The 12,938-nt window shown below is 39.5% G+C and overlaps 1 protein-coding gene across 1 annotated transcript; it reads left to right on the top strand.

Annotated features, from left to right (window-relative positions):
- Nucleotides 1-690: 690 nt before the first annotated feature.
- fam89a (family with sequence similarity 89 member A) lies at nucleotides 691-9,931 on the top strand. The gene is made up of 2 exons (XM_065963714.1): nucleotides 691-1,112; nucleotides 4,264-9,931. Exons 1-2 carry the CDS (start codon nucleotides 864-866, stop codon nucleotides 4,564-4,566), a joined length of 552 nt encoding a protein of 183 aa, XP_065819786.1. The 5' UTR covers nucleotides 691-863; the 3' UTR covers nucleotides 4,567-9,931.
- The last annotated feature ends 3,007 nt before the right edge of the window (nucleotides 9,932-12,938 follow it).

Genomic DNA, 12,938 nt, shown 5'->3' with positions numbered 1-12,938 from the left:
AAAAATAAATAGACAATTAAATCTTAGAATTGGACAGATTATAATGTGTATCTCTAAAATAAGCCTTAATATTGTCCTATTTTTGGAAGTAGATAGATAGATAGATAGATAGATACTTTATTGATCCAGAGGGAAATTCAAAACGTCCAGTAGCAGGTTACAAAGACGTGCATGACATGAAACTTTTGTTACAAATTAAACCGCAAAACCGACGCCCCCCCTCCCATACATATATATTAACCTGAAAAAAAGATTTAAAGAATACCCCTAGATGAAACAAACTTAAACTGTGCAATTAAAAATAGATTTATACAAGAAATGTACATAACCCGTGCAGGGATAAAAATATATGTGAAATTTAAACCAAGAACCTATCTAAAGCAAGAACCTATAAACAGTTGAGGAAAAAAACTGTAATTAGACCTGAATATAAAAAATAAAAATAAAAAGTGTATATATATATTTTTATTTTTATTTTTTATTTTTACAACCATATAATTTTGAATGCCATATGTTGGATAATGCAGATTTGTTGAGGTCAAAGAGTGGGATAATTTATTGAATTATAATTTAAATTAGACTAATTTAGGTTTATATTTTGAAATGGGGCAAACGTACTAAGTATGTTGCCTATTATGTTTTATTTTGATAATATCACCGGAAATGTAACAACTGACATCCGGATGACTTGACGTGGCGTCGCTGCTGGCCGCCCTGGGCAGAGAAAACCTCGGCTGGCTGTTGCTCTGGTCGTTCAGTCCGGGAGACAACTGTTTATTCCGAGCGTCGGAGGAATTAAGAGACTAAAACTCTCACATTTAGTCTGAACACCAGAAGCGGTTTGATTTGTAACTCACGGGACGATGAACGGTAAGTCAGCGAACGGTTCCCTGGGAGGAATGGCCTGCATCGAGGGGCTGCCCCCGCTGCCGAAGAGCCTGAGCGGCTTGCTGAACTCAAGCGGCGGCTCCTGGAGAGACATGGAGCGGATGTACGTGAAGAAAACCATGATCCAGGACGACCTGAGCCGAGGCAGGAATAACACCGACAACCTCCTGGCCAACAAGCCGGCCAACCTCGACGCTGCCCTGGCTCTGCTGCGGAAGGAGATGGCAAGTATTTCAGGGAGTGTTGGTTTAATTTGACGGGAAGAAAGTGCTTCGATTTCCGCCGCTGGTTTAATCCGGACCCGCTGTGCGCTCGTATCCAACCGGATCCCCCCGTGAAAATGTGGGAGTTTGATGTTTCTTGGCTTTTAAGCAAACTAACACATCGCTAAGCCCTCAAATTCAAGTTTTTCAACAATTTTAGACCATTTTGATGGATTCGGCATACAAACAATTAACTTTCTAAGACATCTTATAGATAAAATATCAACTTTTAGTCCTTCAGGTCGCTATTTCGTACGGAAGAGGATTAGGGCCAGACATGAGAAATAAATAATGAAAGGAGGATTTTTTTTTTTTTCCATCATGGACTTTTGGAAAAAAAGCTGAAATGTAGAAAAAAGTAGATAAGTCGAGATAAAAATGTCTATACAATTTTAGAGAATAATGTATAAATGTTGGAAAAAAAGGCAAACTATTGATAAAGTCAAAACATGAGAATAAAGTTGAAATATAATGTAGATAAAAAAGTTGAGAATAAAATCGAAATCTTGAGATTTAAGTTAAAATTCTATTTTGTGCAATTTTCGACTTAATTTTCAAAATGGTATTTCAATTTTATTCACCACGTTTCGACTTTTTCTCCAAGTGCATAATGACTTGAAATTCTTCCTTATCTCGTTATTTATTTCTCATGCGTTGTCCTAATCCTCTTCCCAAGAAATAATACTATGTTCCCATTTTTATCAGCTCTGTTAAGTTAACTAAAGATATTCATGTCCTGAGGATTGGGAAGACTTTAAATTCCTGACTTGTAATCGCTTATAAAGCTGCCTGTTGCACTAAGTCTCTTTGAATCATTTGAAGATAAAACCCGATTTTTGTGAAAATGGAGTCTGGCATTGGCTTTAAAATACCTTTACTCAAGAGAAAGCAGGATCAGGAGCAGCTTTGCTTTGGATGACACAAATTAAGGTATTAGGCTTGTACTGACTTTTATTCTAAGCTGAATTTAATACCTTTTAGCTGAGGGGGGGGGGGGTTAGGGTTAGGTGGACTAATACATCCCGTTACATTCACTGAGAAGTTAACAGAGTGAAACACTAAATCCACTACACCCTGTGCACTCCCTCGCCAGCAGCAGGGATTCTCATAACCAGAGCCAGAGTCGTTTTCAATCATTATCAAGGTAAACTCGTCTGCCTAACAATGGCCTGTCTCCTCTCATCCAGTTGTTTGGCTGAAAAGGTCAAGCTGTTGAAGAAACTTTACCACTTAAGGATATTGTGACATGCTTTACCAAATCCTATTTTTACTTCATGGGCCTTTCCCTCCCTGCAGCAAATTCCAGGCTACTCCACGGCTTACTGCTTTGTTGCAGTTAATGTAATACTGCGAGTTTGAAGTTCACAATGTTCAATAAGTTGACAGTGTCCTATATTTGAGAGTGTAAGCCGCTCCCCGGTTTGTGGAGCGCAGAGCTGGCTCTCAGCTGTTTGAACTGACTGTGACTTGCATGTCTGCCCACTGTAATTTGTTTGAGAGACAATGCAGTGACCCTGAGTTCAAACTGCACTGTCAGCTGAGTGCTATGCAGTAGAAATGCTCTTTTAACCCCGCCTTTGACTTCTTTTGGTGTGGAATGAGTAATACCACAAAGTGGGGTTTGGATTACGCTTTAGGATTCATTTCATAACCTTTTTAATTACTCTGTAAAGGTATTACAGTTTTGCTGATTGGTAGATTTATACACTGAAATATGTAGAAAATTGTTTTGTCTGACTGAAAATGGAAAAATGCCCAAAATGTTAAAGGAAGAATGTGTGACATTTTTCACATAAAAACAGCAGAAAGTGGATCCTGTGTAAATGAGAAGCTTGAGTCCCGCTGGCTGTGTTGTTGTCGGAGCTGTGTTTACATGGACGGGATAGCCGACTCCTCTCCTCGCATTTAAAATCTGTTTCAGTCAAGGAGCAGAGAAAGGAAGAATAACATGCTCACTGCTTATTTTGATGTCACATACAATGCGATGTGGTCCTACGAGCTAATCAAAGTGTGCTAACATTAGCATGCTAACACAACAATGCAGGCCACAGGCGATTTCAGCTCGAGTCCAGGACAATTGTGTCCGCAGCTTGTGCTAAACTCCTTCATGCAAACGAGTGGAGGGGGGTTGGAGATGTGTAGCTGGAGGAGAGCGGAGGAAACAGCAGTTTGTTTTGGTCTCATGCTGGTGCTAAAGGGCGACATCTACTGGTTTAGAAAGTTTCTCATTCTTGATTTAAATGTACGAATAATGATAAAATGATGTACAGTGTGTTTGAATAATGATCAAAATGCATCATGAAAAGTTGTTGATGATTTGTCTTCCTTTAAAATAATCAATGAATTGACTAACCAGCCCTGATGTAGGGAAATCTATCTTCTGTGCTTTGTAGTTTACTGTAGAGCTGAAGTGATTTGTCATCAGTCTTATCACCTTTGTGAAACAATAATCGATAAAACCTTAGATATGGGATCAACCTTTATTCATTTGGAATTAGAGAAACATTGCTAGTCCAACAGTTTGCTGCATGTTTTTGTTGGGCTGCAACGATTGGTCGATTCATGGATCATTAGAAAAAGTATTGTTCAGTATTTGGACTTGGGTAAATGTGCTTGAGCTTGTGTAGGTCAAATTCACACATTCACACACTGATGGCAGAGGCTGCTTTGTAAAGTGTCCATCAGTATTAACTAATCTATTCTTACACATTCAAACGCTGCAGCAGCAGGAGCATTTTCAGGTTAAGTGTGTTGTCCAAGGACACTTTGACATGGGGGCCACAGGAGCTGGGGATCAAACCCCCCAATCTACCACTGATCCAGAGACACCCTTCATGTTCAATGCCAGCCTCTGAAACTGGACGTTTTCATCACTGTCTCTCTTTATGATATTTGACTAAATATTGTTGGGTTTTGGACCGACAGGACAAGGCAGATTAAGACCTCACCTTGGACTTGAGGTTTCTTATGGACAATGTTCCCTCTTTTTTCTTTATGGACCCTCAAGCAGTCCCAAATTAACAAACACTGAACATTCTGACATAAATTAAGAAAAGTCTCCAGTATCCCGTAGTAATCTTGATTTTTTTTTTTTTAAACCGTCTTCTTCCAGGTGGGCTTGCGTCAGCAGGACATGTCTCTGCTGTGCCAGCTGTGGTCGCTGCACGAGTCCATCCAGGAGTACAAGGGCAGCTGCCAGGACCTGAGCGCCGCCTCCAGCCTCAGCATGATGGAGAACGGCTACTTCGACGAGGACGACGAGTATTACGGCGAGCCTGGCGCCACTCCCACCGGGGAACAGCCGGACAGCGAGGTCGGAGACTTGACGTCGTCCGTGGCGACGGCCAAGAACGGCAGCAGCAGCATCAGCATCGGCAAAGACGACAGCTGGGACTCCTTTCACGTGACCATCTGAGGCTCGGTGATTCTGCAGAGCGAGGCGGGTTTTGATGCATACTTGCATAACGACTGAGTGAAGTTGGAGGGACAGTTGAGCGACCGCTCTGGAAACTCGTTTTAGAAGGAATTGCCTGGTTAGCGCTACCTGATTATGGTATTTATGTACCATAACAGATTATACAATTAAAGCTACAGCTTAAATCCAACTCGTCCTCAGGTGAAACAAACTCCTGCTTGTGCTGCAGAATCTGTTTTTTTTTTTTTTTGCAGCATGACCAGGAGCTCTACCGGACTGCAGCCCTGAGAGACCCCGTGCTTTAAGAAAAAACTCGAGGACTTGAGATGGATTGTACCCCGAGACATTTACTCAAATAAATAAGGCAATATGTATTTGATATCTTTTTCTAAACAACGCTGCTGCTTCTCTATCAAGCATTTTTGCTAGCCAGTCATCCTTTTTTGGCAGGACTTTTTTTTTTATATACATAATCTATGAACAAAGTTGTATTATTTATTATATAATATAAATAACAAACTATTCACTTTCCAGTTACTCTCTATGGATGTTTTCGTATTGCAACTCTACCAAGTACAGTCATCATCCAGCAACGACAGCTCCCAAACACTTTGGACTTAAACATTGAACACAGTGGATGTGACGTCTGTACTTTGAGACTAAGGACTTTGTGGACATTCTGTTGGATAAAGACGGTGTGTGTGTGTGTGTGTGTGTGTGTGTGTATGTGTGTGTGTGTTCATAGACATAAATCAAGGAGTTGGAGAAAGAGGAGAAGTCTTTACACCCGTTCACAGCGTAAAAAAAATGCTGGATAGGAGAAGCGACTGCTCTACTTTCTAAACTCGTTTCAGTGAGGTTAGATGTTTACGCTGAAAATGTGAAAATGTTCAAATGCTGGAAACAAAAAAACCTGCATGTCCAGCATGCCAGGCCACAGATTGTGAGCTTGTTGTCTGACTGGTAGAAGACACAGATGGTTTCTATCCAGCCGATGATGCATTATACATCAACTTGGCTCTTGTTCTTGTACTAATGTCCATTATTTGTATAGATAATAACATGGTACACTCATTTATTTTATCTGGGACAATGTGGTAACATCGCTGGAAAGGAGGAATAAAGTGCACGTAAAACTAGCGTCCATTTTCCAGGTGCAAAAAAACTGACCGAACATACACATTTAAAAATTTGGCTCAAGTTGTATTTAGAAACCATTATACTTCAACATATCCAACTAGCAGGAGCCTTATAGAAAACACAGATTGAAAACGCTCAGGATAAAATGACTTATTTAGCAATTTTCCTCATAACCAGCTTCAAGATGTTATTCTCAATATACTCGTGTTAGATAGAAGTTGCCTGAGAAACTGCGACTGGCTGCTACCATCTAATATCATATGATTTGTTCTCTTGTAGTTGGATTGTGACGGTCGGCACGTTGTTCACACCAAATCAGTTTTGGTGGAACTTGTTTACCCTCGGTCTCTCTCTCTCTCTGGCCTTCAAATGCTGCGAGCTGTGCAAACACAGAGCTGCAAAAAACAAACAAACATGGTAGCACCTTTCCACTGAATACAGGGTACTTTCTACTTCTTAGAGTGAACATACATCCAGCCACACATGCTCTGCTGCATGTAGCATTGCCCTGTAGCAACACCAGGCTAATACCAGTAGCTGTTTTTCTATTAGTGTTTAAAAAACGCCTGGAGTTAAACCTTCCAAAAGCTTTTGAACTACCTGAAACTCATCTTAAAAAAACAATGCTGGTCACTAACAAGGTTGTGGTAGCTCTTCTATTTTTTAATAGTAACAAAAAGGCAGCCTTAAGGGAACGGTCCTCTTGCAGTGTTTTTTTTTTTTGCTCTGGCAGGAGGACAGAGGCCCTCATTTAGGCTTTCATGCAGAAAAGGGAAAAAAAAGCGTCTTATTTCTGCTATACAGAAAGAAGACTGGTCTGCACAGTCTTCTTAATGCATATATGTAGGTCTCACTTGAACCTGTAGCGCAGCCTGCAGAGCCACGAGCAGCTGTCATATCACTCGAACAAATCTCAACACCCGTCACCACTTTCAAAAGGAGTGGAGGGTTCCAGTAGCCTGTCCACTGTATATTTGTGTGCTTGTAAAAGACGAACCAAAGACACTCAAAAAATGTTATTGGCTTTAGGTGCGATCATCTGCTGGTGAATGTTTGTACATCTTACTCTTAAAGGTACGGCACATCACGACACCTGATGTGTTGAAGAATGTCCAGACCAGTCGTTTTCACACTCTGATGTAAACATGTTTTCTCTGCTCCTTTAAGGAGTGGCAGATACCTGAGCGTTTAGACGTCTTAAATATCCACAGCTGACTGACACAAGGTTTAGTGACTGTTTTCTCCCCCGTCGTTTGTCTAAAAAAAAACAACCAACCTGATGTCACTACCTGACGAGTGAAAGTCTCAGCAGCTCCCGTGTATCAGAAACACCTCCTGAAGTCATAAGAACGGCATCTTGTCGCTGCGGTTAAACCCATAATTACAGCAGGCACGCCTCATTACAGGGTGTAACTTTTAAAGGAATGGTTGCTCATTTTTAAGGGAATGCACTTATTGGCTTCTGCAGAAAGACGGGAACAGATAGCTTTGAAACGCCCCCACACACTGGGGGTTTGCAACAGTTTGAAATCACAAGATACAAAGTTAGAAGTGTACGATAAATATCAATGCTTTAACTATTATCACCTGTTGCTATGGCGATTAAAGTAACTAAAACAATATATATTATGTACTGTTATGTACTAACAGGGAAGAATTCAATATTTTTAGGAACAGGAATACAAAAAAAGCCTCATTAGCAAGTGTTGACTGCATAATAACCGATGTTTATAAGTAAAATAATCACTTTTTAATGGTGACACGTGAAGCATTATGCAGCTGACACTCCAGTAACAAGGTAACATACATGTGATGTTGAAATGAAAAATAGGTTAAGGGTACTGGAGACTGTAGGAGACACTCTAAAAAGCAACATGACATCAATGAAATAAGCGCTTTTCCTAAAATATTGGAACTATTCCTGTAACAGCCGAAGCTTAAATGAAAACACGATCTCAGTGAGAAACACGACTCCGTTTTAAATCCAACAGCTTGTCCCATGATGATCCATAATGTGCGTTTTGTAAATAGAACCAGAAGCTTAAAAAAAAAAAGAGTCCTGAAAAGTACGGACTGTGTCATCAAAGTAAAACACGGGTTGAATGTTTTTCTCTTTCATTTTTCAGGATTTTTTTTCCCATTTTGACTGAACAGTTAACCTTCATGTGAATGCTTCTAATCCTCCCAGTCTGATTCCACTCAACATGAGGGTCAGATCCAAACACCTGTCTCTAAACTCTTAAGGACATTGGATCGAATAATGTAACTGATTTAAGAGATTTCAGTTAAATCCCCTGACTTCTTGTTTTTATTGGATGTCTACACAATTAGTGCCTTCTGTAAAGTTATCAGGGGAGAGACCTGTAGCTGTCTCTTCAAGACGGGGACGAGGAGTCACCATGAACGCTTTCCACTCGCCCGACATGCACTTGGGTTTTTAAAGCTGCTACATGTTCAATTTGAAATTTAATTTCTTTACGCAACCTTCAAAATCTCTGAGAGTTTCTATATCTTATCACTTCAACTCCATATGGAGTTTGTGAAAAGGTTTGCAAAATACATGTGGAGTTTTTGTATTTTCTCTCCTCTGTCCAAGTCTCTTTTTTTTTCATGTTATTGAGGAGGATGCAGCTGTAGGGAGTGGTGTATTTATGATGCTTCCTCCCTCTAAAATTCAGAGTTGCTTCAGGCTCTTTGTACACAGTGAAGCACTTCTCTTCCTTCCTTTTGCACACATCAAACGTCCACCACATCATACTGTATACAAAAAAAAACCCTCGGTTTCCCCACGTTCCCTCCTTCAAACTCAAATCGACTTCTCACATGTAGCAGCTTTGACTTCCAACATTTTGTACCAGCCTTAAGACGAGTCATGTTATTCATGCTACACAGTGCACTCTTCACTTGCTCAAACACTGCAAGTGTCTAACTATAGTTCTGCACTTGTTGGTGGTTTGTTCTGCGTTAAATCCTGCAAAAAATAGAACTACCTGTAATCCTCTTTGCTCTTCTCCTTTTACTCAAACTAAATCCAGCAGAGTTCAAATCAGCGTGAGCACTGTCAACGTGTACCCAATAAATGATGATTTATGTATGTGCTATTTCCTGCTTTTAAACCCCGCCCCTTCCTTTCTCCTGTGATTATTGGATGTGTCATGTCATCTCAGGGTAAACTCCTTCACCCTGGAGGGACAAAAAAAAAAATCTTCTTAAAAACATTTGAACACGATTGTAAAGTGACACTTTGTGATTTGTTGGTATGTTTCTTATTCACAAGAAAAAAGTGACCCCGTGACTCGTACTTTACAGCGACTTCAGCGGATGCATTTGAATGTTATTGTTTCATGTTTTGAGGCCAGACTCTGAGCAGAACAGGCAAAAGCTTTTTTTTTTTTTTTTACGGTAAATCCTCTATTTTCTGGAACCAAATTTGAACAATCACGTGAAGAGAAGGCAATTTGTTGGAAGTAAAGATTAAGAAATGTTTCTACCAAGTGTGGCCTCAGCAGACATGATTGCAACCACAAAGATTTGGATGTTTTTTTAGGGGGTATTACTGTAATGAAAAGCAAACCCATGTCTGTCTCATCCTTGCTTTGGTGGTCGTTAGAAGGCACTCTGGGAAATTTAGGAAGATTGTGGAACTTGGTGAAATTATGACCCTTGAACACTAACTCGATTGGACTCTCATCAATGGGGAGTGGATATTTAAGAAGGGAGACATTCTTGGTGCAAAATGGCCATTATGTTCTTCCAACTTGCTTGGTCCCTTGATGCCTCAGAAAGCATAAAAACATAATTTTTTTCACTAAAACTCTTAAATTCTTCTTCAGCTGACGTGTGTTGAAACCTGGGCTTCATCAGTTAATAATGATACCATTATTCAGATAATCATCCATGTTCTCTTTTTACGACTGTAGCTGTTAATGTGGTTTCAAGCTGTCATTGGAAGAACTGTGAAATAACATCTGAATTTATTTTCATGCTGTATATCATCATCATTATTATCATTATCATCATTATTCATGAAATCAACTAAGTGGTTAAAAAAAATAATTATAGGTTTTTTCAAGTTGTGTACGCAGAAGAAATCCAGAGAACATGTGAAGCCAGCTGTGGTGTTCTGAAAATCAATGAATGACCTTACTACTGTTTGTTTGGAAAGTTAGTCTCAATCCTATCATAATTAGTATTCTGTATTTAATAAAGTTATTTCAATACTTCACAGGTTTGAGTGAGTCGTTTTTATTCCTTTAAATAAAACATACCCAGTAGAATATAAACTGAGCCAATGGATTTGATTAAACTTATTTCGAGCAGATTTTGGGGATTATATTGGCCCAAATCCATTCTCAATGGTGTTAAGCAGACAGTCGTCTACACACAAGGTTTATTTTTACATTATTGACCATTTCAGTTCATCTTAGAAGCTTTAAAATCAATGCTGAGACTTGTTCAAACTTTGACCTGATGGTGGCGCTAGACGTCTAGTCAGTTAATCAGAAAAGTTATCAAGGTTCATCCTCAGGGGAACATGACTATCTCTCCTAAGCAACAACCTGAAAAGAGGTTTAAAGATGAAGCAAGCACAGAAATACTAAAAACTGCAGTTCCTTAAATGGCCACTTGAGGCTGGCTCCGAAAGTGAGTCAAGCCCCATTGACCACCATTATTGAAGGTTCACTTTTGAATCAGAATTAAACATGTTTTCAACCTGGTACAGAACTGATTTTGGTCTCTATCCGTTATTTCTTCATTCATGCTCCTGTGTGACACTCAACTCGTTACCTTTTGAGTAATAGTCCGTTTCAAAGTTATGCAGAATGAAGGAAATGACGGCTTTGAGTTACAGGTCCATGCTGCAGCTGTCTACTATGCGTAACAACCTTTACAGTTCTAAATAACGAAATGTCTCGTCTGTGTAAAACACTTGTTCACACACATTTTCACAGATATGGTATCATGTCTAACTTTGATCACTTAGCATTTGCTAACACCTTGTTCCTCTACAGAAAACAAAGAAAAGATAGCGACACAGAAACGGCCAACTTTTGTCTTCAAAACAACAATCCATTATCCCATTGTTGACATCTCTTGACTTGGACTTCATCCACTTTTTTATACAGTGTATGGCCTTGAACAACAGTGATATGCCAATCCATCAAATTCTTGAGATTTTGAGGTTCAGACATTGTTTATAGCTGCAGGGCTAAAATAAAAAAAGAGACAAAATATCAACTAGTATCTTATTTTTCCTAGATCCTTTTCCACATCAGAAACATTCTGAGAGCTTCAGCTCCCTGAGACCAAACTGCAGCCTTTATCCTCTCTCTGCTGCCCTACTTCTTTCTCTCTCCTGAATGCATCTCCCTCTGACCTGCATTCAAATTTCACCAATCTGCATTTTGGTCTTGAGTGTGGCTGGCTGCTGAGCCGTTGCAGTTCTGCTTTAATTGATCATTACTGTGGCAGAATGTGACGGCTTTGAAGTAGCAGCTCCTCATGCTGGGGAGCTTCAGATGAATTACTGATGATGATAACACTGTTTATGTTTTTCATACTCTATTCAAATTCACACAAACCTCCCTGTGAGAGCGGAGAAATGGGTCACGCTACAATCAATTCGACTCCAAATGTGCAGAATGTTTTCTGCTGGCTTGGTGTCTCTGCTTTGTAAATATGAGTCCGGCTGTGAGCAGTAATGAGAAATATTTTAACTAATGAAGCAAACTAACACTGGGGACAAACAGACGGCTCATTAAGGCTTTAACTCATCAACTTCACAGCCAGATATTATTAACCAGTGAGGTACTCAAGTAGCATCTACTTCCAGGTAAACATGTAGGCTACCTTTTACTTCACCGAAAGCTCAAGTCACACATTTATTTTGCAGATTAAGACTGAAACCCTAAAAAAGAATCCACTTGTGGTTCAACAGCATATTATACCAATCAAACAGGAAATGGAAAAAGTGAAAGGAGTCCTTCAAAAAGGCAGACTCCAAAGAAAGTACTGGAGCACACAAATGACTAAAGGGAAATTTATTAAGTTGCAAAAGACTTAACGGTTTAATGCACTGTGTTTTCCTCAGAGTCAATGAAAAAGGTCTCATTGGATAAACATTTCTTGCATGTTCACAGATCATTAGGGATAAGCCAAGTGTAATAGAAATGGCAATGTTTATAACAGAGGCCGATTTACTTTTGTAATAAATGAACTTTAATATTTAAAGCTCCTGTGAGCAGATTTTATCTGGTTATGAAACAGACTGAAATTTATACAGTTTTGAGCTACTTAAGCTAACAAGACCATCGGCAACAAGATTGAGGATTTTCTAAAAGGGAATATTTAACGCCTGAATCTAATGCCGCAGGATAGGTGTCAGATGAAGAGATTAATGGCATGAAACGGCCTTTATTGGCATTTTCCGTTGCAAACATTCTCTGTAAATGATACATACAACAAGATGATATTTTAGTTTTCAAAGAAATAAACATGTACAGAACATGATCAGCAACGAGATGTTTGCTGTGGCCACAGGGGGCGCCAAAGTACAAACAAACACAAAGTTCCTCACAGGAGCTTTAAAGTACACCAGACCATTTTTTTCCTCAACAAGTAAACATTTAGGTCTTGTAACGGGTCATTTTGGATTATTGTTGACCTGTTTTATTTTTATTTTAAGTTATTTTGGGAACTTTAAGTACAGTCTATGTGTTTAAATTGAAGAAGTTTGATATGAAAATGTGTCTCCTCGCTGGTCTTTTACATTTTGGACGAACCCCTAAACATCATTCAATCTGAAACTAGACATTAAAGCTTTCCATTCCAAAGTCAATACTGAAAGTTGAATCAGTCACATTTTACTAGAGCAGGACTACAGTAGATATGACCTCTGATAAAGATTTATAAAATAGAACAAGTTCTCAGTACAGACAGTGGAGCATCATTTGAAGCCTGTGTTTCCTTCCCTCTCTGCTCTGTGTGCTCGGGTCTCGTGCTGCCTCTCCGAGCGTCTGTTAGGAGATTAGAGCAGATTAACATAATCTTGACTGAGAGAGTAAATCCAAGGTGCGCATCACTCTCTTCACGGGGACGAATTGAACAGATTTCCACATCAGAGCTGAGCCATGGGAACAAGCAGACGACCTTTATTTTACAATAACAAATATAAAGCACAATAGATGTATGTTTACTCAGTTATTTCAAATCATCTCCATGGTGATATCTCT

Source organism: Labrus bergylta, chromosome 15 (assembly GCF_963930695.1).
Source record: "Labrus bergylta chromosome 15, fLabBer1.1, whole genome shotgun sequence".
Taxonomy (NCBI): Eukaryota; Metazoa; Chordata; class Actinopteri; order Labriformes; family Labridae; genus Labrus; species Labrus bergylta.
Note: the sequence above shows the minus strand (reverse complement) of the source record. Positions and strands in the feature narration are given on the sequence as shown.

Coding starts and splice junctions, on each gene's coding strand:
- fam89a (XM_065963714.1), top strand. CDS start 864: ATGAACGGTAAGTCAGCGAACGGTTCCCTGGGAGGAATGGCCTGCATC. Junction 1,113..4,263: donor CTCTGCTGCGGAAGGAGATG/GCAAGTATTTCA, acceptor GTCTTCTTCCAG/GTGGGCTTGCGTCAGCAGGA.